This window comes from Heterodontus francisci, chromosome 7, assembly GCF_036365525.1.
Source record: "Heterodontus francisci isolate sHetFra1 chromosome 7, sHetFra1.hap1, whole genome shotgun sequence".
In the NCBI taxonomy this organism is placed as follows: Eukaryota; Metazoa; Chordata; class Chondrichthyes; order Heterodontiformes; family Heterodontidae; genus Heterodontus; species Heterodontus francisci.
The window spans coordinates 110075310-110101920 of NC_090377.1; the positions used below are offsets into that span (position 1 = coordinate 110075310).

General features: G+C 42.3%; 1 protein-coding gene across 1 annotated transcript; it reads left to right on the forward strand.

Moving 5' to 3' along the window:
• The first annotated feature begins 336 nt into the window (after positions 1-336).
• LOC137371766 (secreted phosphoprotein 24-like) lies at positions 337-19795 on the forward strand. The gene is made up of 6 exons (XM_068034620.1): positions 337-444; positions 609-730; positions 2283-2405; positions 11756-11890; positions 18560-18610; positions 19468-19795. The coding sequence occupies exons 1-6, from the start codon at positions 390-392 to the stop codon at positions 19624-19626; spliced, it is 645 nt and encodes a 214-aa protein (XP_067890721.1). The 5' UTR covers positions 337-389; the 3' UTR covers positions 19627-19795.
• Positions 19796-26611: the final 6816 nt, after the last annotated feature.

Sequence of the window (26611 nt, forward strand, 5' to 3'; positions counted from 1 at the left end):
AGCAGCAGCTGATAACTATCAAGTACAAAAAATTAAATACAATGAAAAAGCAAAAAGAAAATCAGCAACACCTTAGTGCCTGGTCCTTTAAAAGCAACATGATCACCTCATGTTTTAATTTGCAATAAATATATAGATTAAATATTAACATTCTTTTCAAAAGTATTAGGTTGTTTAGCTCATCAATTATCAAACTGGCAGCAGAATGATTTCATGACATTTAAATGTTGTGGTTTTAAAGCCTTTGAAACATTGGTTGTGAAAACTGTGAGTCATTACTTGAAGAAATTGAAGCATATAAAAAGGAATCAACGGATAAAGGCTCCGTGAGGGATATAAAGAGGCATCACTCACAACTGATTACAATCAAAGTTTCTTGCTCAGACAAGATGAGTTCACTTCTATTGGCTCTTGCTACATTGCAGGCTCTCCGATTCTGTGCTGGTATGTTCTGAAGTCATTTTGAAATGTTAAACTTTGTTTTTAATTTTGATACTATAAGGGCCTATTTTCCAAGTATTGATTTCATTTCTACAGGGAAAGTACAGACGGTTTATTAAAAACAAAATATTGGTGCCACCTTATTTCTTCTTCATCTTATTTTCTAGGGATACCAGTAACTGATTTCATGCCAATCATTGAGGATGCCCTCAAAGAATCCATTCTGCAGCTGAACCGCAACACAATCAGTGATTACCTATTTGGTGCAACCAGTAATGAGTTGCTTTATGTAAGCCTTATTCAATTGTACTCTGTCTAATTTATTCCCTGTATTTGTTTTGTTCGGTCTACTCTCTCTTTGTCTTTCACGCGTGCTCTACTTGTGTTTATCTCTCTGTTTCCGTCAGTGTCTTTGTCTCTCACTTAATTTCTGCCTCTGTCTCCAGCACTTCTTTCCAATGTCCTGCTATTTCTCTCTCTGTCTCTCTCTTTCTGTCTCCTTTCCTAAGATTTTCTTCATATCTCTTTATATACGTCCATCCTTCATCTTTCCTGTTCCGAATGAAACTTTTAATTTGATGTCCCACTCTCTCTATCTCTCTCCATATATTTTGCTGTCTCTCTCTCTCTCTCTTTCTGTTTCTCCCTGTCTTTCTCTGTCATTGGCTTTTGGCTCTCTACCCCTGTTTTTGTCTTTCAGGGTTGATAAAGTGTGGGCACTGAGGTAAATGAGGCTTATTTGTTTCAAGTGGGGGGGGCCACCTTTAACATGCAAATCAAGGTCCCATGACATAGCTCGGCCCTTGATTGTAGTGCTCAGATATGAATAGACAGAGAGTGCAGCTTGCACGCTCCTCACATTTGTACCAGGCATTGAGTGGCTAATGCATGGTCCTTTAAAGGAGCAGACAGAGGCTGCTTATTGAAAAATGTCACAAAATCTTTCTCTCCATTATAACTTTGTGGGAACGCTTCTCCTGGCCCCATGAGAATTATCCAACCCACTATTTGCTTGAGCATGTCCCTCTCTGGGATCTCCTCTCCAGGCCCCATAGGAGCTGGTCAATTTCATACTCTCCCCAACCCTTAATGCAGCTGCACTGGAATGCTGATTTAGTTCACAACTCATGGGACCACTTCAAATGTGACCTGGATCTCAAACTGACTTTTGTCTTCTGCCAGCTACAATGAACGAGCAGTGGGCACACTCGGTTCACTGACACCTCTGTCTTTAACACTTTCTCTTTGCCCCAGCATCCCTTCATTAGTTTTTTACCCCCTGTTTGTCTCTTTCCCTTCCTTCATGTTTATTTTTAAAGTTTATTCTTAATCATACATCTCCCCTGTTTGGAACTGAGCTTCAGTTACTTAGGCCCTAAGCTCTGGAATTCCCTCCCTAAACCTTTCCACGTCTCTATCCTTCTCTCCTCCTTTAAGACATTCCTTAAAACCTACTGTTTGATCAAGCTTTTAGCCATCTGCCCTAATATCTCCTTATGTGGCTTGGTGCAAACTTTTGTCTGATAACGCTCCTGTGAAGCACCTTGGGATGTTTATTACGTTACAAGTGCTATATAAATGCAAGTTATTGTTTTAACACTGTAGTCCCGATTCTCCCAGCACAAGTTCATGGCGAGTGATGATCCCTATCAGCAGAGAAGCCTTGCAAAATTAACCCTTAGTGTGTTGTAGAAACTTTGCTATTTTACTTGCAGAATAAAGGTGGCTAGAGTGACTGAGAGTTTGTGGCTTGTGAGCTTCACGATTTTATTCAACTTTTAATTGAGCTGGTGATTTATCTGTAAGAATCCCATCGATAAGATGCACATTTTGTTTCCTAGATTATTCCTACAGGACCAAACGACTTTTCGGTGGATTTAAGATTTACTGCAAGGGAAACCATGTGCCCCAAAATCGGTGGATTCGATAGTGAAAACTGTGAGCTGAACACTGACCCCTTAGCTGTGAGTATTGATGAGATGTTTTAAAATTGTTTGTGTCATGTATGTTATACAAAGTTTGGCACTGTGGGGAGGGGCTGCAGGTTCGACCCCTCTCAATTCTCAAATGATACTGAACACCTGATATAACAACTGTTGTGTTCACCTGTTAATTCTCAACTCTTCAAAGCAAAATCCATGTTGAGAAGAAGCTTACAACATCTAGAATGTGCTTAATTTGGTTTTACCACGTGATTTCAATGAAGAGGAAGCTCAGGCATAGTCTATAACACGTGGCTAATTTGTTATTGCCCATTTTATATCATTGGCCAAATTGACAATTTCCCAAGTGACTTAATTTGATGGGAAATGTGGCTGAATGATGTAGGATCATGCTGACAGATATTTGGGAGGTTTGGCTAGAATCAAAGTTTGCTTTTCATTGCTATTTTTTAAGACTAACTTAAGATAAAATTGTCTTAAAACAGAAAGCATCTCCACAGATGAGTATTAAATATCAAGTACAATTGATTTAAAATATTATGGGTGGCGCAGCGATTAGCGCCGCAGCCTCACAGCTTCAGCGACCCGGGTTTAGTTCTGGGTACTGCCTGTGTGGAGTTTGCAAGTTCTCCCTGTGATTGCGTGGGTTTCCGTCGGGTGCTCTGGTTTCCTCCCACAGCCAAAGACTTACAGGTTGATAGGTAAATTGGCCATTGTAAATTGCCCTTAGTGTAGGTAGGTGGTAGGAGAATGGTGGGGATGTGGTAGTGAATATGGGATTAATGTAGGATTAGTATAAATGGGTGGTTGTTGGTTGGCACAGACTTGGTGTGCTGAAGGGCCTGTTTCAGTGCTGTATCTCTAAATAAATAAATTTAAAAACAAATTACCAATGATTTAAAGGCAAACATTACGCTGAGTCATTATTATCAATAGAAAGCGTGAGGAATTTATTAAAGACACTAACGATAAGTGATATCAATGGAAGATGATCATTTAGTGAGGACGAGATTGAACTCAGATGTGCCGTCCAGGCTTCTGGTATGATCTCTGCTTTCTGATCACTTTGTTGATTGCTACCGAGTAACCAATGATGGCACCACAACTGACCTCAGTGTCCACAGGCTAGGGAGAGATAAAATCAGCCCGGGTTCCCACTTCTGATGACTGTTCAAAGCCCTCTGCCAAAAGTGAATTAATGTGATTGGCAAGTAAGAGAGTGTTGGTCCATGATTGAAAAGCCAGGCAGCACTGAGTATCTGGGCTCACACATGAAGAATGACCATTTGTGCTGTATTACAGTAGCATCAACTTCATATGTCTATCCTTAATAAGACTTACTTGTCCAAGTACTAGTTAGTCTCCCGTGGTATAGCTCATGGTATATGTTGGAGAATACTCTCTTACCTGTCTCTGCCAGTTTGTGCTGTTAATTCTCTCTGTCTTTCATCTGCTTCTGTCTCTGTCTTTCTCTTCTGTGTTGCTTCTCGACTCTTTCATTCTCATTTTTTTTTCTGCTTCCCTTTATCGACTGGGAGGTGATGGCTGGGTTAACTCGGTGTTTTGGGAAAATAAGTCACCAATTGCTGCAGACTGCACTATGGAGATGCGGTGAAAATGTAGGCCTCAGCTGCTTCATTCTCATCCCTAATCACTTGTGCAATCCCTTACCCCCTCATTGCCATCAAGCTGCCCTTCCTCTCACCTCACCACTACCCAGGACCTTCCTCCCACCTGGTTGTTCCTATCACATCCCTAACCCTTCCTCTTTCAATGACTCACTCCACGCCTGTATCCTTCCCTCCCTCCCATGTTGCACTCCCACACTTAATCCTGCAACATATTTTACCTACCCTCACTCATTCCCCAGAAGAACGGGTGATAAAAGGCAATAGCCCTTCCCCTCAAACTGCTTTGCTCTTCCTCTCACTCTCCTATCTTCCTCCCTCCTTATCTGTTTCCCTCAAAATGCTTTGAAAATTCAACAATTTTATTACAATTATTTTACAACGTAATTTTGTTTTAACATCTATGAAGTGGGGGAGGGGACAGTGGGGGATAAAGAGAGAGAAAGGAAGAGAAGTAAAACATAAGAACTTAAGAACTAGGAGCAGGAGTAGGCCATTCGGCCCCTCAAGCCTGCTCCGCCATTCAATAAGATCATGGCTGATCTGATTGTGGCCTTAACTCCACTTCCCTGCCTGCCCCCCATAACCCTTGACTCCCTCATGGATCAAAAATCTAACTTGGCCTTGAATATATTCAATGACCCAGCCTCCACTGCCCACTGGGGTAGAGAATTGTAAAGATTAACGACCCTCTGAGAGAAGAAATTCTTCCACATCTCAGTCTGAAATGACAGACCTCTTATTTTGAAACTGTGCTCCCTACTTCTAGATTCTCCCTCGTGGGGGAATCATCCTCTCAGCATCTACCCTGCTAAACCCCTCAGAATCTTATGTTTCAATAAGATCACCTTTCATCCTTCTAAACTTCAATGACTATAGGCCCAACCTACTCAACCTTTCCTCATAAGACAACGCCTTCATCCCAGGAATCAGCCGAGTGAACCCTCTCTGAACTTCTTCGATGCATGTATATCCTTCCTCAAGTAAGGAGACCAAAACTGTATGCAGTACTCAAGGTGTGGTCTCACCAATGCCCTGTACAGTTGTAGCAAGTGTTAGGATCACGTTAGGGTCCGGTAACTTTTAAAAAGAGAAAGTTGAATTCCCAGTTATTACTGAAAGAATTACGCCATAAGATTTCCTGTTTTAAATAAAACTTTATGGTACAAGAGTTAAACAAAGCAAAACGACACTACAACTTGAGATATTTATATTTTAAACACAAAAACTTATAGAACACTCCCATTTGACTTTTACTTCCATTCCAACAACCCCCTATACTTTACAGGATCTTGGTGGTTTGTTCACTTCTCCTGGGACCAATCCAAAGTGTAGCACATCTGTTAGGAATTCACTTTGATTTCCTCAATTTCTCAGCTGTCTTCCAAGGTATGAGATCACGCCCTGAATCTAGACTTTACAGCTTGAATATGGGCCTGTCTGAAAACAGAAATACCCCTAGTTCCTGATGGCCTCTATGCTCCTGCATCCAGCTGCTCCAAAAGCCAACCTACTTTTCTGTAAACCAACTACTTGTCTAAAAGCCAACTGACTGTCTGCATCAGCAAGCACCCAAAAAAAAACACCTGACCCAAATGACATTTCCCTAGCAACGTTTATTGCCATAGCAATGTAATACATGTGTGATTTCCAAGATAGCAATTTAAGCTAATTACTTCCAACTCCAGATCTTCTCTTTGTTCTGGGAAATCATATGAATAATTCCAACCCCTGACTGAGGTCGCTGCAGACACACCATTTTCATTAAGAAGTACAAAGCTGTTCCCATTGTGTAGGGTCTGCACACGTCCCATTATGACCTTGCTAAGTAAACATAGACCACCCTTTGATTTGGAGCCACCCTGGGTTTGTTTGGCAGCTTCTCAAACCAGGTGTTTTCATTTGTCTTGTATTGAAAAAAAATCAATTCCTAAATTAAAAGTTACCTCCAGAAAATTAATACAAACCATGAACCAGGTGATCGTAACACAAGACTTCCCTACTTTTATACTCCATCCCCCTTGCAATAAACGTCAACATTTCATTTGCCTTCTAATTACTAGCTGTACCTGTATGCTAACATTTTGTGATTCATGTACAAGGACACCCAGATCCCTCTGTACCACAGCATTCTGCAGTCTCTCTCCATAAAAATAATATTCTGCTTTGCCATTCTTTCTGTCAAAGTGGACTACCTCACATTTTCCCACATTTATACTCCATCTGCCAATTTTTTGCCCACTCACTTAACCTATCAATATCCCTTTGCAGGCACTTTGTGTCCTCACAACTTGCTTTCCTACCTAGCTTTGTATTGTCTGCAAATTTGGCTGCAATACACTCTGTCCCTTCATCCAACTCATTAATATAGATTGTAAATAGTTGAGGCCCCAGCACTGATCTCTGTGGCACTCCACTGGTTACAGTTTGCCAACCTGAAAATGCCCCATTTATCCCGACTCTCTGTTTCCTGTTAGGTAGCCAATCCTCTATCAATGTTAATATATTACCCCCAACGCCATGAGCTCTTATTTTGTATAGTAACCTTTTATGTGCAACCTTAAGGACTGCCTTTTGGAAATCTAAATACACTACATCTACTGGTTCCCTTTATCCAACCTGCTTGTTACATCCTCAAAGAACTCTAATAAATTTGTCAAACACGATTTCCCTTTCATAAAGCCATGTTGACTCTGCCTGATTGCATTATGATTTTCTAAATGGCCCACTACTTCCTTAATAGTCACTTGGTTGTACAAAACTTGAATATTGCTGAAAAAAGAGACATGCTGTCAAAACCTTTCATCTTGCACTCATCAAGATGCAAGAATGACAAATTTCAAAGGGAGCAACAGTTTAAACTGCATAAGAAAAGGGTGCTGATTGGTTGGCAAGTCAACTCTGATTAGTAGAGGTGCTGCCATGGAGAATGCACCAGGTAACTATTGTCTTCCACACTAGATGCATTTTGGGATTGGATAGCATTTACTAAACAATCCCAATTGTGCTAGGAATTACACTAACAACCAATTTAAGATTATCAGTCAGGCTTGCAATGTGGCTCACTTAAGCTTGCTGGAAGCTACATATATTCATATGCAGAGACCTGTTCTCTCTAGGCAAAAGCAACATATCCAGGCACTGTGCCTTTTTTGAATGAAATAAAAGCGTGAAGGACAATAGTTCCCTGATGCATTATCCATGACAACGCCTTGATCAATCAAAGTCAACTTGTCAAATAAACAGAATCCTTTTCTTATGCAGCATTAATTGTTGCTCCCTTTGAAATTTGGCATTCTTGCATCTGCCCTGATGAGTGCAAGATGAAAAGCTTTTTCCCCAATGACGGATGTTAGGCTAACTGTCCCATAGTTTCCTGCTTTCTGTTGTACCCCTTTCTTGAATAGAGGTGTTACATTTGTGGTTTTTCAATCCACTGGGACCTTTCCAGAATCTAGGGAATTTTGGAAGATTACAACCAATGCATCCATTATCTCTGCAGCCACTCTTTTTAAGACCCTAGAATGCAGGCCATCAGGTGAAGGGGACTTGTCAGCCTTAGTCCCATTAGTTTTCCTTGTACTTTTTCTCTAATAGTGATTGCTTTAAATTCCAGCCTCCCTTTTGCCTCTTGATTTTATGCTATTCTTGAGATACTTTTTGTGCCTTCTGTGAAGACAGTTTAAAATACTTGTTCACAGTCTCTACCATTTCCTTGTTTGCCATTTTAATTCCCCGGTCTCATCCCTTAAGGGACCAACACTTACTTTAGCTACTCTCTTCCTTTTATATGTTTTTAGAAGGTTTTACTGTCTGTTTTTATATTTCTTGCTAGTTTACTATCATATTCTAATTTCTCCCTCTTTATTAGTTTTTTAGTCATCCTCTGCTGATTTCTAAAATGTTTCCAGTCTTCTGGCCTACCACTAATCTCTGCAGCATTGTATGCTTTTCTTTCAATTTGATACCATCCTTAACTTCCTTAGTTAGTCATGGAGGGTGTATCCTTCTCATAGAGTCTTTCTTTCTCAATGGAATATATTTCTATTGAGAGTTGTGAAATATCTCAAGTATCTGCCACTGCTTCTCTTTTAACTTATTTTCCCAGTCCACTTTAGCCAACTCTGTTTTCATACCCTTGAAATTGCCTTTACTTAAGTTTAAGACACTAGTTTCAGATCCAAACTTCTTACCCTCAAGCTGAATGTGAAATTCTAGCATGTTATGATCACTCTTGCCTAGAGGATCCTTAACAATGAGGTCATTTATTAATCTTGTCTCATTACACATTACCAGGTTTAAAATAGCCTACTGTCGTGTTGGTTCCAGACCATATTGCACTAAGAAACTATCCCTAATACATTCTATGAACTCATCCTCCAGGCTACCTTTGCCAATTTGATTAGTCCAATCTATGTGAAGATTAAAATCATCCACAATTATTGCAGTACCTTTCCTACAAGCCCCCGTTATTTCAAGATTTATATTCTTTTCCTGCACTGTATTTACTGTTGGTGGGCCTATAAACTACTCCCATCTGTGACTTCTTTCCTTTGCTATTTCTTATCTCCACCCAAACTACATCTTGATCTTCCAAGTAAAGATCATTTTTCACTATTGTACTGATTTCATCCTTTATTAACAGAGCTACCCCACCTCCTTTTCCTTTCTTCCTATCCTTCTGAAATGTCAAATACCCTTGAATATTTAGTTCCCAGCCTTGGTCACCTTGCAACCTCTGTAATGGCAATCATATCATACTCATTTATTTCTATTTGTGCTATCAATTTATCTATCTTGTTATGACTGCTGTGTGCATTCAAATAAAGAGCCCTTAATTCTGTCTTTTTACCATTTTTCCCTTCTCTGACCTTATTTGCTGGTGCACTCTTATGTTTGTATGCTCTATCTCGTCCTGTCACACATTGCTTATCATTACCCATATTGCTACCCTGCATTATTGCCTTGTCCTTTCTCATTAACTTTCTAAATGTCCCCTCTTCTGAACCATCCCTCCTACTATTTAGTTTATAGCCCTCTCTACAGCCCTAGTTATTCAATTCACCAGGACACTGGTCCCAGCACAGTTCAGGTGAAGGCCAGCCCTCTTTCCCCAGTACTGGTGCCAGTCTTCAATCTCAGTTATGAAGATAGGACAAAGTGGAGACCATTCAGCCTCCCTGAACCTGTCCCACCATTCAATTAGATCGTGGTTTTGTATGAAACTGAACTTCCTATACCTATCTTTGATCCTTTGGCATTAAATTGTCATTGGTAGCGTAGTGGTAATGTTACTGAGCTAGTAATCCAGAGGCTCAGATTAATTCTCATGAGTTCAAATCCCATCACATCGGTGGGGGGAATTTAAGTTTAATTAACTTAATCAATCAGTTAATTAACTGCACAGTGGCGCAGTGGTTAGCACCGCAGCCTCACAGCTCCAGCGACCCGGGTTCATTTCTGGGTACTGCCTGTGCGGAGTTTGCAAGTCCTCCCTGTGACCGCGTGGGTTTTCGTTGGGTGCTCCGGTTTCCTCCCACAGCCAAAGACTTGCAGGTTGATAGGTAAATTGACCCTAGTATAGGTAGGTGGTAGGGGAATTGAGGGATGGTGGGGATGTGGTAGGAATATGGGATTAATGTAGGATGAGTATAAATGGGTGGTTGATGGTTGGCACAGACTCGGTGGGCTGAAGGGCCTGTTTCAGTGCTGTATCTCTAAATAAATAAAAATAAATCTGAGTTAATAACAATCATGAAAAACTGGATTATCATAACAAAACTCACTTGGTTCACTCATGTCTTTTAGTGGAGGAAATCTGCTGTCCTTACTCAGTCTGGCCTGCCTACATGTGACTCTAGATCCACAGCAATGTGGTTGACTCTTACGATGGCTTTTTTCTGTGCCCTTATGACTCAATGATCCATATTCCTTGATGTCTTTACCTAATAAAAATCTATTGCTCTCAATCCTGACCACCAACTTCCAGCCTTTTGGGCATGCTCCAAATTTCCTTCATGTAATTGATTTCATTTCTTAAACAAAACAAGCACACACAAAATACTCCAGGTTCGAATATTTTCAGAACAGCGGGCATTTATATAATTTATATTTGCCGGGCTAACTCTTTGGGAAAGTCTTTTTGTTGATTTCAATAATAATTCATAGCAAGATCATTGCAGCTTCATGGGATTTAATAGAAAAATAGAATATTTTTTAAATTGTGAGAAACTATGAAATGTTGGTGTTCAGAGGGTACAAGAAACACAGAAAGCTAGCATGCTGGCTCAGCAAACAATTAGGAAGGCAAATGGTATGTTGGCTTTTATTGCAAGAGGGTTGGTGTATTACAGTAAGGAAGCATTGCTGCAATTGTGCAGGGCTTTGGTGGGACCACACCTGGAGTATTGTGTACAGTTTTGGTCTCTGTATCTAAGGAAGGATATACTTGCCTTAGAGATGATGCAACAAATGTTCATTAGGTTGATCCCTGGGATGAGAGGGTTGTTCTATAAGGAGAGATTAAGTAGAAACGGCCTATACTCTCTGGAATTTAGAAGAATGAGAGGTGATATCATTGAAACATATAAGAATCTAGAAAGGCTTGACAGGGTAGACGCTGAAAGGTTGTTTCCCCTGGTTGGAGAGTCTAGGACTAGGGGTCATAGGCCGGAATTTTACACCCCCCTAAAGAGTGGGATGGTGGCGGAGCGATTGTGGGGGGGCGTAAAATGGAGTGGGAGGCTTGGGGAGCCCTTCCCATTCCCGGCTCTGCTGCCATTTTACAGGGGGCAGTGGTGGCAATAAATGGCCGGTTAACAGCCACTTAAGGAATTCCACCCTCCGCCATAGGGATTTTACCATTGGCAAGTGGGTGGCCCAGGCCTGAGAAAAGCCGCCTGTTAAAAGTAGGCGGCTTTCTGACAGCCTGGGGGCGGGGGGTCCTCCTGATCAGTGCCGGTGCCTGATGGAGGGCCGCCTCCAAAGCCCCAACCATCCCCAATGCCCAGCATGGCCCCTGTCCCCCCCAGTCGACCACCTTTGCCTCGTCGGGGCCCAACCGATCACTCCTCTCAAGGACCTTCACATCCTGACCAAAAACTTTTCCTGGGGCCGTCCTTCCTCTTCTTGTTGATGCTGGGTTACAGTCCCAGCAGTGGCCACTGCTCCCAGTGGTGCTGCTGGGACTAAGAGCTACCGGCCCGCTGATTGGGCAGAAGCTCCATTAGGTGGGTCTTCCTGCCTCAATGAGGTGTAAGTCCCGCCTCAGACTAATTAATTAAGGACCTGGGGACTGAAAAATGCGGTCTGGATCCCCAGGCCAGGTGGAGGCATTGACTTTTTGGTCGGTGGATGGCTCCCATCCGACGAGGGTAAAATTCCGGCCATAGTGTCAGGGTAAGGAGTCAACCATTTAGGACTGAGAAATTTCTTCACTCAAAGGATTGTGAATCTTTAGCATTCTCTACCCCAGAGAGTTGTGAATGCTCAGCCATTGAATATATTCAAGTCAGAGATCAATAGATTTTTGGATTCTAAAAAAATCAAAGGATATTGGGGATAGGGTAGGAAGGTGGAGTTGAGGTAGAAGGTGAGCCATGATCTTACTGAATGGCAGAGCAGGCTTGAGGGGCTGAATGTTTTACTCCAGCTCCTATATCTTGTGTTTTTAAGCTGATCTAGCTAATCCATCACCAATTGCCAAGTAGGTCAAATGAGCTGATTTGTATTTTGTTTCTGCAGAAAGTTGCCTCATGCCGCAGCAGTGTTAGCTATTCCTTTGGAGTGGTTGTCGATGTTTATCTACAGTGCATGGACAGCAGAGACAGAATTGTGGACAGCAGCAGTGAATCAGCCTCCTTCGAAAGTAGTGAAGAGGTAATCTTTTATTTTCAACTCCAAGTTTATTTTGAAGATGAATAAACATCCCCTGGTATTTCTTGTGGACAATGTGAAAATATCTTCTGGAATTAAATGGGCTTCAGAAGCTGCTTCTTCTGACTGGGCCTTCCTGAAACATTGGATCCGAGACTTGCCCAATTGGCCAAGGCTTGAGCAGGATCCAGGCTTCAACTCAGTACAAATTTCAGTTAAACTTTAAATTTTAAATGCTGACAGTTATTCCAATTTATTTACTGAAATATTCAATCACAGAATCACTGAATTGTTACAGCACAGAAGGAAGCCATTTGGCCCATCATATCAGTGCTGGCTCTCCAAAACAACAGTTTACCTAGTGCCACTCCCCAGCCTTCTCCATGTAGCCCTGCACATTCTTCCTTTTCAGATAACACTCCAATTCCCTCTTGAATGCCTCAATTGAACCTGTCTCCACCACACTCTCAGGTAGTGCATTCCAGATCCAAACCACTCGCTGCATGAAAAAGCTTTTCCTCGTATCGCCATTGCTTCTTTTGCTAATTACCTTAACTCTGTGCCCTCTTCTTCTCGATCCTTCCACCATTGGGAACAATTTTTCCCTATCTACCTTCTCCAGACTCCTCATGATTTTGAATTCCTCTATCAAATATCCTCTCAACTTTCTCTTCTGCAAGGACAACAGTCCAAATTTCTCCAATCTATTTACATAACTGAAGTTCCTCATCCCTGGAACCACTCTCGTTGAATCTTTTCTGCACTCTCTCCAATGTCTTCACATCTTTCCTAAAGTGTAGTGCCTAGAACTGAATATAATGCTCCAGTTGAGGCGAACCAGCGTTATGTACAAGTTTAACATAACTTCCTTGCTCTTGTATTCTAAGCCCCTATTAATGAAGCATAGTATGCCGTATTATCTATTACCCATTCTTTCAACCTGTCCTGCCACCTTCAATGACTTATGCACATATACACCAAGGTCCCTCAGCTCCTGCACCCCCTTTACAATTGCACCCTTTAATTTATATAGCTTCTCTATGTTCTTCCTACCAGAATGAATCACTTAATACTCCTCTGCATTAAATTTCATCTGCCAGTTGTCCACCCATTCCACTAACCTGTCTACGTCCTTTTGAAGTTCTACACGATCCTCCTCACAGTTCACAATGTTTCCAAGTTTTGTATCATTAACAAATTTTGAAATTGTGCCCCATACACCAAGGTCTAGGTCATTAATATATATCAGGAGCAGAAAGGGTCCTAACACTGACCGTTGGGGAACTCCACTACAAACCTTCCTTCAGTCTGAAAAACATCCATTAACCACTACACTCTGTTTCCTGTCACTCAACCAATTTCATATCCATGTTACTACTGTCCCTTTTATTCCATGAGCTATAACTTTGCTCACAAGTTGTGCGGCACTTTATCAAATGCTTTTAGAAAGTACATGTACAGCATATCAACAGCATTGCCCTGATCAACCTTCCCTGTTGCCTCATCAAAAAACTCTAGCAAGTTAGTTAAACAGATTTTCCCTTCACAATCTGTGCTGGCTTTCCCTAATTAACCTGCATTTTCCCAAGTGACTATTAGTTTTGTCCCAAATTACCATTTCTAGATGCTTCCCTACCACTGAGGTTAAACTGATTAGCTTGTAGTTGCTGAGCTTATCTTTACACCCTTTTTTGAACAAGGGTATTATATTTCCAATTCTCCAGTCCTCTGGCACCACCCCTAATTCTGAGGAGGATTGGAAAATTATGGCCAGTGCCTCCACAATTTCCACTCTCACTTCCCTCCGTGTCCTTGGATGCATCTCATCTGGTCCTGGTGTCTTATCAACTTTACATACAGACAGCCTATCCAATACCTCCTCATTCATTTTAAATCCTTCAGGTGTCTGAATTACCTTCTCTTTCACTATGACCTGCACAGCATCTTCTTCCTTGACAAAGACGGATGCAAAGTATTCATTTAATACCTCAGCCATGCCCCCTGCTTCCATGCGTAATTACAACTTTTAAATGGTTTGAATTATTTAGTGATTTCACGAAAAGGTAAAGCTTTCTGTTTGTTCTGCAACTTGACTCCCAGATCTTATTGGTCCCTGCTAAACACATGACCAATTATGGGGTGCAGTTGCCATTGGTCAATCCAAAAGGTAGCAAAACCTCAACAATGAAACAAAAGCAAAATACTGTGGATGCTGGAAATCTGAAATAAAAACAGAAGATGCTGGAAATATTCAGGTCAGACAACATCTGTGGAGAGAGAAAAACAGAGTTAACTGTCCCAATATTGACAGGGACGGATGACAGGCTGTGTGGAGTTTTGGACAGGAAACCTGAAATCCAGGTTTTCCCACATGTGGTAATGAACAGTATGAGTAGTCTGTCCTTGACAGGTTCCCTACTCGGAGGTCAGCCTGATTGACAGGTTTGGCTTCTAATCAGGTAGGGAGCATTCTGGAGCACGATTCAGCTGATGGTAGGGAGCGTACAGTTGCTACCGGGAGCCTCAGGGTTGTGCGGGGGGGGGCCGATCCCCAACCCTGGAGGGGGGGTGGATAAGAGTCTGACTCTGGGAGGGTGTCTGATCCCTGATTGGGTGGGGTCTTTGGATGGAAGGGGAATCTGATGGGGAAGTAGTGGCTCTGATCCCAGGGAACTAGGTATGTTTGGGGAGTCAGGGGGTTGAGGCTGGCCTACAAGCAGCAGTGAAAAGGCACTTACCTTCTCCTTGAAGCTATCCTCGCCTCCTTTCAGCTGTCCATTTTCCTGAGGCCTGGGAATTCCAGCTGGCCAAGGTTAAACATATAAAACAGGTTCAATCAGATGCTGCCAGCCTTATTATAATATGGAACTTGCCAACCTGCCTCCTGGGAGCTGGATGGCTGCCTGCCTCTTGCCCCACCTCTGTTAAACCTGGAAGTGGGCGGGTTGGAAATGGGCTGGGGCAAGTTTGAGATTTTAAGACTCTCACCCGACCCTAACTCACCTGTTTGTGGGGCTTAAGATTGGCCCCATACTTTCAGGTTGATGACCTTTTATTAGATCGGAAAAGGTTAGCGATGACACAAGTTTTAATCAAGTACAGAGGCAAAGGGAGGGGAAGTTGACATTCATTTAAACAAACAGGATGCTTCTCATTAGGGAACTGCTAAGGAATGGAATATTGCTTCAATATTGTCATCCTATAATGGTATTAAAGACTCCAAGGTCAAGAATTCCATGGGCTAGAGATAGAGCAAGGCTTCTTTCATCCTGTCCCAGCAACATGGCTTCCCCCTAGCCTCGGGGTATATGACTTACTGGCCCAATGTCACCTTTCCATTTCCCACAATTGTTTTGGGATCCTTCTGAATGATTTTCCAGTTTTGTGCTGATTTGTACTGTTTTCTATACAGTTTGCTGCTGTGTTGTCAATTGTTAACTATGTTCAGAGCTCCTGATTCAAAGAACCTTAGTCATAAGAATAGAGTAATGCAGGATTGTACTGGACTGTCGAAGTCCATTTGGCCTGTCACACTGTTCCATCAATTTTCTCAATTACAAATGCACAGGAAGACTTCCCCTATGCTTTAGGTGTAGCAAAGCTTTATAAACGTGCTAGAGAAAAGCTTTACTGTACGTGCTTTAAAATACCTTACAAATGGCAGTTTGAAAAGAGGGGGGAATATTCAGTTTCCCTGGGGAGAATTGACATTGTCATCGTCACAAATCACTTCCAAGACAAGACCAACAAAATAAACAAAATTTTCAACAACAACTTGTATTCGTTACCTCCAGACTTGACTATTCCAATGTACTCCTGGCTGCTCTCCCACATTCTACCCTCCATAAGCTTGAAGTCATCCAAAACTTTGCTGCCATGTCATAACTCACACCAAGTCCTGTTCCCCTATCACCCCCATGCTCGCTGACCTACATTGGCTCCTGGTCAAGCAATGTCTTGATTTTAAAATTCTCATCCTTACTCTCAAATCCCTCCATGGCCTCGTCCCTCCCTATCTCTGTAATCTCCTCCAGCCCCACAACCCTCATTGAATTCTGGCCTCTTGAGCATCCCCAATTTTAATTACTCCGCCATTGGTCAGCTGTCTAGGCTCTAAGCTCTGGAATTCCCTCCCAACACCTCTCCGCCTACATAAATATGAGATATTGTTGCTCTTTCATTTATATAGCACCTTTAATGTAATCAAATGTTCCAACGTGCTTCCAATGTGCGAGCTGACCCAGTATTGAGAGAGTTAGCACAGGCTGCCCAGTCTGAAATTGAAGCAGAGGGAGTCCCTAATTGCTACTCTTTAAAGAATGAGGTACTGATGAGGAAATGGAGTTCTCCTCAGAGACTTGAGAGCATGGGTGGTCAGTGGTTCACCAGTTAAAGTGCCGCACAGGTACCGGAGGTAAATATTAAGGATAGCCTATGAGATTACAGTGGCTGTACATGCTGGTATACGAAAAGCCAAAGCCCGCATAAAACAGCAGTTTGACTGGCCAAAACTCCACAAAGATGTGGTGGAATACTGCAGGTGTTGCCACATGTGCCAAGCCCCCAACCTACAGTGAAATCTGCACCCTTAAGTCCTGTGTCAGTGTCAGGAGGACCTTCCAGCAGAGGGCTGGTGAACTGTAACGGGCCCCTGCCGAGAACAAAAAGGGACAGGCAGGCACAAGGCTGGCAACAGTTTAGAAAGGAATGGGGAAAAAGGGACCAAGAGGGCAGGTTAAAGGAAGTCCAGGAAGAATCCTGGATGAAAACACCTACTGTCCGGTCAGCCAACCCTGAAATATTTGAAAAGTTAGTCCCCACATCCTCCTATGTAAATGCAGACAGTAGATGCACCCCAACAAAGAGGCTAGCAGCATTTACAGAAACCTGCAGAGCCAAAGAAAGTCCTCAGGAGGGCAGAGAAACTGTGATGGTGATGCCTCACCTAGTCGAAGTGCTGCAGGAGCGTGCAGAAGAATCTGGACAAATACCAGCAAGCAGAAGTGTCCCAGAGGACAAAGGGAAGATTAGCAAAGAATCCCCCCCCCACAGTCAGGAAAAAAGGGAATCCGCCATCCCCAAAGGTGAAAAGCCCTTGCATGACTCATCAAAGCACTAAATAAGAGTTCAGAGTAGAACCTCCCACTGCCACCGCCCCTGAGCAGAACTCCAAGATATGGCTAATTAAGCATGCAAAGTGATTCCTGACAATGCAGCCGGCCGCTAACGTCATCAGACTGTGCCAAGCTGCGCACATGCACAAACCAGCTCCTGCTCTCTACGCGTGCGCGGCGTTCTGCATTGCCAGGACAGGTTGGTGCATGAGCATCGTGTAACGCGGGGAAGCGGGGAGAGAACGGGGGGGGGGGGGGGGTAAGCGGGGAGAGAGCGCAGGGGGGTAAGCGGGGAGAGAGCGCAGGGGGTAAGCGGGGAGAGAGCGCAGGGGGGAAGCGGGGGGGAAGAGCGGGGAGGAACGGAGGGGAATGGGGGGGGAAGCGGGGATCAAGCAGCCAAAGGCCTTTTAAAGCAGCACATGCTACCCAGAAAAGACAGGCGGTAACAATTGTTAGGGTTCTGAATGAATGAGAGAGATGCATGTGTGTTTTCCTGTCCTTATCTTCTCTCTAGTCCCTTTTAATGAAATGCTCTTTTTAAAAATTGCATTTCATCCGCTGGGTGTGGAGGTGTCATGCAGAGCCCCACCTGCCAAGAATGAGGCTTATTAATTTTGTCATATGAACATTGATTTTAAACTGTTGATGGAGTGAAGAAATGACTGGTTTGAAGGTCACCAGACACTGGGCTGGAAGGACATTTGCATTCTAAGAGATGCTACTTGTGGAGACAAAGGACTATTCCCTGCTGCAATTAACCCAAATGGATTTTAATCACCAGACATTGAAGGTGTATGGAAGTGCATTCCAGGGACTGCTAAGATCATACAATCCACAAACCTCGCAGGAGAGAATGTTCCAAATAAGGAACTAGTCACATGACTAACCTGCTGGGCAACCTGGGTTTTTTTGAATTGTGCCACACAGAAAGGAACAGAAGGAGTTTGCAATTGAAGCTGGATCAAGCAAGCTTCTCTCCTGGCTGTCTCTCTCTCGCTTTCTCACAAGCCACTGGGCCCATGGAAGACACGTAAACCTCAAGAGAGAAAAGACTCCTACATCGAAACAAATTGAAGCATGAACGGGGCCCCAACGAATAGCAGGACTTACTGGCAACCAAAGATTCCACATTAAACTTAAAGGACAGTAAACAGATATTGCCTCAAACTTGTTCCCTTTATTCTTTCTACTTTTTCTGTCTCTATCTGTATGTGTGTTTATCACATATGCATGTTAGCGTGGTCGTGTCGCAAATTCGTATTTGTTAACCAGATTAGCGTTTAAGATTAATAAAATTCCATCTTTCTTGTTTAAATCTGAGAAAACCTGTCTGATTTCTTTGCCTTACAATTGGAAGAGTGAACAAGGATTCACTGAGGGGGAGATAAAAACACGCTGTTTCTAAAATTAAACCCTGTTCCGGTTAAACCATGCAAAGGCTGAGAGGGAACCTTTAGACCCCTTCTCATCTGGTCATAACAGAGTCTTTCCTTTCCCAATATATTTTCCGCAGAACTGAGTTGGACTAATTATATTTCCATGAATATTTTTGTTCCAGGTGAGGTACCTAAGGAGGCAACCACAATTCCAGGACGGGCACTATTCATCAGTAAGTGTTAATAACCATATGAAATCAATACATTGAGCAGATGGGAATCAAGTACCTGCGATCATTCCCGTTTACTCTTGCCATATGGTTCATCTTACACTGGGATATCCATTAAGGGACAGAACCTTTCCCTGCTTCTGTAAGGTCAGTGGGGTTAGATGGGGCAGAGTGGGGGTTGTGGGGGGGAGGTTGGGGACTGCAATGACTGTGGGTTTCCTGTGTTGCTAGCACTAAGAGGGACCCACTGTAAGATTAATGGAGAGTGCCTGGTGGTACCAGACAGACTGGGCGAGAAATTCACCTCAGTTGGTATTGTGAAATTGATAGTTTTGTATCAGTCAACTGTGCTACGCTCCCCCTCCCTCTAATATTCACTGCAATAGAGCTGAATGTTGGGCGGGCTGTCTAATGGGCCAATATGATAACACTTGTTTTGTGACAACGTCGAGGTGAATTTCTATCCATACTGCTGCCAGATGGAAGTATTGCTCACCTGAGAATGCAGGTTTGATCATGGCCTAGACTCCTGCAGAGAAAGGAATATATCCTTTCTCGCCACTGGAGCATTTGACAGTTCTTTCTTGTGTTTGTGGCAGTACTCCACTCTCCCACATCCTGAGTTGTTACTGTTACATCCTAGCCTGTGGCCTCTTCAATGAACGGTCGCACTCAATGAACTGTGAATGAACCGGATGGAGGCCATTCCAAATAAAGGAGCAACCCTACAAACTATGGTTGGGCTAGTGTCAGGGGTAACTCCCTCACCTGCCATCCCTGTACCTGTTGCCAATCCCTAAAAGGAGACTATCGGTAAAATGTAAGAGTTTGGAAGTTAAGTTCTCTTCATTCTATACTAGGTTGACTGGGGCTATCAGAATAACCAGCAATCTACTCAGCGCCGCATGAATGACTTTGATCCAAGGAGGCCCAATAACCAGGGCAAGACTTTGAGCCAAGGATTATCCTCCAGGAAGAAACCACGTCGTAAACAGAATCAGAACTCTATGGTGGAATAAATGGTCTTCAGAGTTCAGAGTGCACAAGTCCATACATATACGACTATTTTAAATGGAGTTTTTGGAAACTAAAACGTTCTTTCCTGCATTATTAACACTGCGATTTGTAACTGCAGCCTCTCCTCTTTTTGTACAAGCAGTTGAAAGCGTGACAATAAATCAATCTGATTATTGTGTACAACATGCTGTCTCAGTTTTGTGATACCTTAGCAATCTGTGATTGCTCTAATAACAACAGATTTGTGCTGCAGGTTTTGACCATTGCCTTAAAATGCAGCAAGTTTCCTCACAGCCAGCAGTAACATGAAGAGATGCTTACCAGATTTTGCTTAGGACATGTAGTCGAGGAAACGTGTTTTTACAGTTAATCTACACTTGCTCACTGTAATCTCCTGGAATGGCTTTGATCACCAAAAAAGGGTCACAGAGGAATTTTTTCCCTTTATTTTAAAATTCTCAACCTTGTTTTCAAATCCCTCCATGGCCTTGCTCCTCCCTATTTCTGTAATCTGCTCCAGTTGCATAACATTGTGAGATATGTGCGCTCCTTTAATTCTGGCCTTTTGAGCATCCCTGATTTTAATTGGCCCCACCATTAATAGTCATGCCTTCAGTTGCCTTGGCCCTAAGCTCTGGAATTCCCTCTCTAAATCTCTCTGCCTCTCTCCTCTCTCTCCTCCTTTAAGATACTCCTTAAAACCAACCTCTTTGACCAAGCTTTTGTCCATCAGCCCTAATATCTCCTTATGTGACTCTGTGTCAAATTTTGTTTGATAATAGGCCTGTGAAGAGCCTTGGATCGTTTTAGTAGGTTAAAGATGATATATAGATATTAGTTGTTGTTGTTACAGGCCCAGGGTTTTTCTGTGTTTTATGTCCCTCTCAGGAGATTTACCTGTGAGTGGGGGAATTAGGGAGTGTGCAGTCACCATGCTCCAGCTATCAGGAGGTGTGTGGGGTGAGGTGGGACTTGATGGAGCAGCTGTTTTCTCCCTGCCCATCATTTTCGCATGTTTGTATTTTCTTTCATCGAGACATGATCTCATTGGCTACAGCAATGTGTCTACAAAATATAAAGTTGTAGCCACTTTGCACATGCACCCTGTCCAAAAGCACATAATAATGAGCCTGAGGGGAAGCCGCTGTACAGGGAAATTGATGACAATGCCCACTGGTAACTACATGGCATTGCCATAATGCAGGATATATCCAACCCTGCAAGCAACCAATTCATGATTCGACATAGAGTATGAAGAATAGAGTAGGTTAGAATATACATGAAGAATAATAGCAGTACATCACAAATGCAAGATACTGCAGATGCTGGAAATCTGAAATAAAAACAGAAAATGCTGGAAATAGCAGGTCAGGCAGCATCTGTGGAGAGAGAAACAGAGTTAATGCTTCAGGTCGATGGCCTTTCATCAGAACTGCTTATATTGCACTATATCACAATGATTTCAACATTACTTTTTGATTCAAATTTTAACTCAGGACTTTACTATTGCATGGCAGAAGTGTGGCCTTCATGTCTTTTTTTGACCGTGAGGTTAAGTTGCTCTGCCCACTGCCTGTAGTGATATAAATGCACACAGTAGTTTTACTGGAACTGTAATTACATTTGTAATGAAATCTCCATGAACACCTTAACAATGTTGCTACAGCTACCATCCAAAGCCCTGTCAACTTTGTCAGACACAGTAAATCCTCCCTCATCACTTCCCCCAATAATTCCACTAGCACCCACTATATCAGCAAAAATCCAAACCCAAACAATTCAACAGAATTATTTGTAATATTTGGTTTTTGAAGAAAGGTTCCTGATGGTTAGCAGAACACACCTTGAACATAAACACTCTTTTGAAGTTATGAATGATTTATATGGATACCATAGGTTCTGAAATGTTTATTTTAATTCCCGTCCCACAGCTTGCGTTTCTTCCTGTGACATCAAGTCTAGGCAGTCCTGACTCAACAGGCTGTCTTTATAGGATCAAAAGCTAACATTAAGCTGCGTCCAACAGTTTCTTAACTTATCACAACCTCTTATTTCTTTTTCACAGTTTTTCCGTTTAGCACTCTTGCCCCATGCCCCTGCCACCCAGCCCCTCCCTCTCTAAACCTCCAGCCAAGACACAGTTCCTGCAGCCTGGAAAGAAGCAAGTCCTTGCCAAGGCTTCAAGGCAACTGGCATAACGTCCTGGCCCAAAACAAAACACCTGGAACTACCACCTAATTGAATATAAATGTTGGAAACGAATGGGTCTGGGTTGTCAGGAAGGTGTCGCAGCCACAGAGAAAGTTTAATATTTCCTGCGACGTTCATAGAATCACGTCCCTGAAAGTTCTACAGGGGGTGGTCTTCCGATCTCCTGCCACAACTTAGTCAGATGTTCGATGGAAATCCTGTAGAAATGGCCTAAATGACACCATTTCTTAAGGTTTCCAGCAGAGCTGTGGTGGAAGATCAGGGACCCTCATGCCCCCTGTAGAAATTTCAGCAGAGAAGGACTGTGATTTCAGTATCCATAATACTGCTTCTGGAATTAGTTCCACAACATAGCTTCCAATTCTAGACCCATTTTATATAAATACTGCATAGACAGTAGTTACAGTAATGGTCAGGGACCAAAGAGCTGGAGTATAGTCTATGAAATTATAGCTATGTGACCTATGACACAATTCCCATTCAAGCTTTCTTAAAGATTCGTAAAGAATTCTCCAGGAAGACCTTTACAATGTTGCTATGGCTACCATCCAGAACTCTGCCAACTCTGTCAGGCACAGTAACTTCCCCCCTACCCTGCTCAGTTCCGCCAATAATTCCACTGCGATCCCTTATATCAGCAAAAATCCAAACACAAATCCAAATAATTCAGCAAAATTATTTGCAATGTTTGATTTTTTTTAAAAAGGTTCCTGATGGTTAACGGAGTCCACCTTGAGCATAAACACACTTTTTGAAGTCATGAATGATTTACACATGGGTCCTGGGTTAAAATTAGCTCCTAAAGGGAATGTTGAAATTACTGTGGTGTAATGCAATAATAAACAGTTTGACAAAAGGTCACAAACCTGAACGTTGGCCGGCATTTTGCCTCCAAGAGACAAGTCCTGACATCGAAACATAATGGGGGTTCTGAGTCCATGCTGGAGGGCAGTGGGACTGTGACAGCAATCTTTCCTGTTCTGGGAATGTTGTCCAGTAAGGACAGCAGGCTGTCTCGCTGAGCTGCCAGCCCAATCAGAGGGCCAGCAGCTCTGCAGCCTCGGCAGCGCCACCACAATAGGCCGCGGGGAAAACGGCCCGGCAGTAGGAATGCACCGGGCTTCCCTCCTGACGCCTTTTGCTGCCATTTTCCCCGCCCCTCCCGCCTCCCAGCCTGTCTCCAATGGGCTGGCAAAATCCCAGCTGTTCACTCTGTTTGTCTATCCACAGATGCTGCTGGACCTGCTGAGTATTTCCAGCATTTTCTGTTTTTATTTCAGATTTCCAGCATTCGCAGTATTTTATTTACGTGATACAACAACAACTTATATTTAAATAGCGCCTTTAATGTAATAAAAAGGTCCAGCAGGGAGATATTGAACACAAAGTAGTGTGTATAGCAGGGTTTAACCACATCATAAGGAGATTTGAAGAGATCGGAAATGTTCTAAACTGACCATCTCAAGGAGTGTGTTGGTATTTACACTGCTGGATTAGCCAATCACAGTATGAATATCAGTGGCTTGTAACTATAATCTTTTTTAAATTTAAAACATTACGTTAGACATTGTGAGAGTCAGCAAATTACGACTTGTTCATCTACGCTACAGATATTAGGAAATAACGGCAGGGTGCATGTGAAGTTTACTGATATATTCAGGACCTCTGCACACCCACATCGCTGTTACCTTGTCAATCCCATAACTCGAAAGCTTATCCCAATCTGATCAGAGGAATACAGATCCTTCCCTTTTTTCCCGCGCCCGACCCGACCCAACCCGACCATCAGTTAACTTACCTTCCGTTCTTCATTTTGTTGCTGATCTCAACAAGCTTAAAATAACTGTAACAAAACCACCTTTCTAGTCCACAAATTACATTAACATTGGAGCCACACACCTGAGGTTGTGATAGAGTGTGTCCAACCCGGCCCAACCTGACCTGAGCCCGAATGCCGGACTCGGAAGTGCGACCCGACCCGAACCCGACACATGTCGTCGGGTCCCGTTGGGTTTGGGTCGGATAGCCGGCCTTTAATGTGTACTGAGTTATATCAGAGAAAGGGTCGTGTGGACTGAGTTATATTTAGAAAGGGTCGTGTGGACTGAGTTATATCATAGAAAGGGTTGGGTGTACTGAGTTATATCAAAGAAAGGGTTGGGAGTACTGAGTTATATCATAGAAAGGGCCGTGTGTACTGAGTTATATCATAGAAAGGGTCGTGTGGACTGAGTTCTTTCATAGAAAAGGCCATGTGTACTGAGTTATATTTAGAAAGGGTTGTGTGTACTGAGTTATATTATAGAAAGCATTGGGTGGACTGAGTTATATTATAGAAAGCGTTTGGTGCACTGAGTTATATTGTAGAAAGCATTGGGTGTACTGAGTTATATTATAGAAAGGGTTGGGAGTACTGAGTTATATCATAGAAAGGGCCGTGTGTACTGAGTTATATTACAGAAAGGGTCGTGTGGACGGAGTTATATTTAGAAAGGGTCGTGTGGAGTGAGTTATATAGAAAGGGCCGTGTGTACTGAGTTATGTCAAAGAAAGTGTTGGGTGTACTAATCTAAATCATAGAAAGGGTTGGGAGTACTGAGTTATATTACAGAAAGGGTTGGGTGTACTAAATTATATTACAGAAAGGGTCATGTGTACTGAGTTATATTATAGAAAGTGTTGGGTGTACTGAGTTATATCATAGAAAGGGCAGTGTGTACTGAGTTATATTATAGAAAGTGTTGGTGTACTGAGTTATATCATAGAAAGGGCTGTGTGTACTGAGTTATATTATAGAAAGTAAAAGCAAAATACTGCGGATGCTGGAAATCTGAAACAAAAACAAGAAATGCTGGATTCACTCAGCAGGTCTGGCAGCATCTGTGGAAAGAGAAGCAGAGTTAACGTTTCGGGTCAGTGACCCTTCTTCGGAACGAAGAAGGGTCACTGACCCGAAACGTTGACTCTGCTTCTCTTTCCACAGATGCTGCCAGACCTGCTGAGTGAATCCAGCATTTCTTGTATATTATAGAAAGTGTTGGGTGTACTGAGCTATATCATAGAAAGGGCTCTGTGTACTGAGTTATATCATAGAAAGGGTTGGGTGTACTGAGTTATATTATGGAAAGGGCTGTGTGTACTGAGTTATATCATAGAAAGGGTTGGGTGTACTGAGTTATATTATAGAAATGGCTGTGTGTACTGAGTTATATTTAAAAAGGGCTGTGTGTACTGAGTTATATTTAGAAAGGGCTATGTGTACTGAGTTATATTATAGAAAGTGTTGGGTATACTGAGTTATATTATAGAAATGGCTGTGTGTACTGAGTTATATTTAGAAAGGGTCGTGTGTACTGAGTTATATTACAGAAAGGGTTGGGTGTACTGAGTTATATCATAGAAAGGGCCGTGTGTACTGAGTTATATCATAGAAAGGGCCGTGTGTACTGAGTTATATTACAGAAAGGGTCGTGTGGACTGAGTTATATTTAGAAAGGGTCATGTGGAGTGAGTTATATAGAAAGGGCCGTGTGTACTGAGTTATATCAAAGAAAGTGTCGGGTGTACTGATTTATATCATAGAAAGGGTTGGGAGTACTGAGTTATATCATAGAAAGGGCCGTGTGTACTGAGTTATATTTAGAAAGGGTCGTGTGTACTGAGTTATATTACAGAAAGGGTTGGGTGTACTGAGCTATATCATAGAAAGGGCAGTGTGTACTGAGTTATATTATAGAAAGTGTTGGTGTACTGAGTTATATTATAGAAAGGGCTGTGTGTACTGAGTTATATTATAGAAAGTGTTGGGTGTACTGAGTTATATCATAGAAAGGGCTGTGTGTACTGTGTTATATTATAGAAAGTGTGTGTACTGAGTTATATTTAGAAAGGGTCGTGTGTACTGAGTTATATTATAGAAAGTGTTTGGTGTACTGAGTTATATCATAGAAAGGGCTGTGTGTACTGAGTTATATTATAGAAAGTGTTGGGTATACTGAGTTATATTATAGAAATGGCTGTGTGTACTGAGTTATATTTAAAAATGGCTGTGTGAACTGAGTTATATTTAGAAAGGGTCGTGTGGACTGAGTCATATTATAGAAAGTGTTGGGTGTACTGAGTTCTATTACAGAAAGAGTTGGGTGTACTGAGTTATATCATAGAAAGGGCCGTGTGGACTGAGTTATATTGTAGAAAGTGTTGTGTGTACTGAGTTATATCATAGAAAGGGTCATGTGGACTGAGTTATATTTAGAAAGGGTTGTGTGTACTGAGTTATATTATAGAAAGCGTTTGGTGCACTGAGTGATATTATAGAAAGCGTTGGGTATACTGAGTTATATTATAGAAAGGGTTGGGTGTACTGAGTTTTATCATAGAAAGGGCCGTGTGGACTGAGTTATATCATCGAAAGGGATATGTGGACTGAGTTATATTATATTATGTGTTTGGTGTACTGAGTTATATTATAGAAAGTGTTGGGTGTACTGAGTTATGTTATAGAAAGGGTTGGGTGTACTGAGTTTTATCATAGAAAGGGCCGTGTGTACTGAGTTATATTACAGAAAGGGTCATGTGGACTGAATTATATTACAGAAAGGGTTGGGTGTACTGAGTTATATCATAGAAAGGGCCGTGTGGACTGAGTTATATTATAGAAAGGGCCGTGTGTACTGAGTTATATTACAGAAAGGGTCGTGTGGACTGAGTTATATTTAGAAAGGGTCGTGTGGAGTGAGTTATATAGAAAGGGCCGTGTGTACTGAGTTATATCAA

What these genes read in the sequence shown, in the direction of transcription:
- LOC137371766 (XM_068034620.1), top strand. Translation starts at nt 390, where the DNA reads ATGAGTTCACTTCTATTGGCTCTTGCTACATTGCAGGCTCTCCGATTC. An exon ending in GGCTCTCCGATTCTGTGCTG is followed by an intron (nt 445 to 608) that starts GTATGTTCTGAA and finishes CTTATTTTCTAG; the next exon opens with GGATACCAGTAACTGATTTC. An exon ending in CCTTCGAAAGTAGTGAAGAG is followed by an intron (nt 11,891 to 18,559) that starts GTAATCTTTTAT and finishes TTTTTGTTCCAG; the next exon opens with GTGAGGTACCTAAGGAGGCA.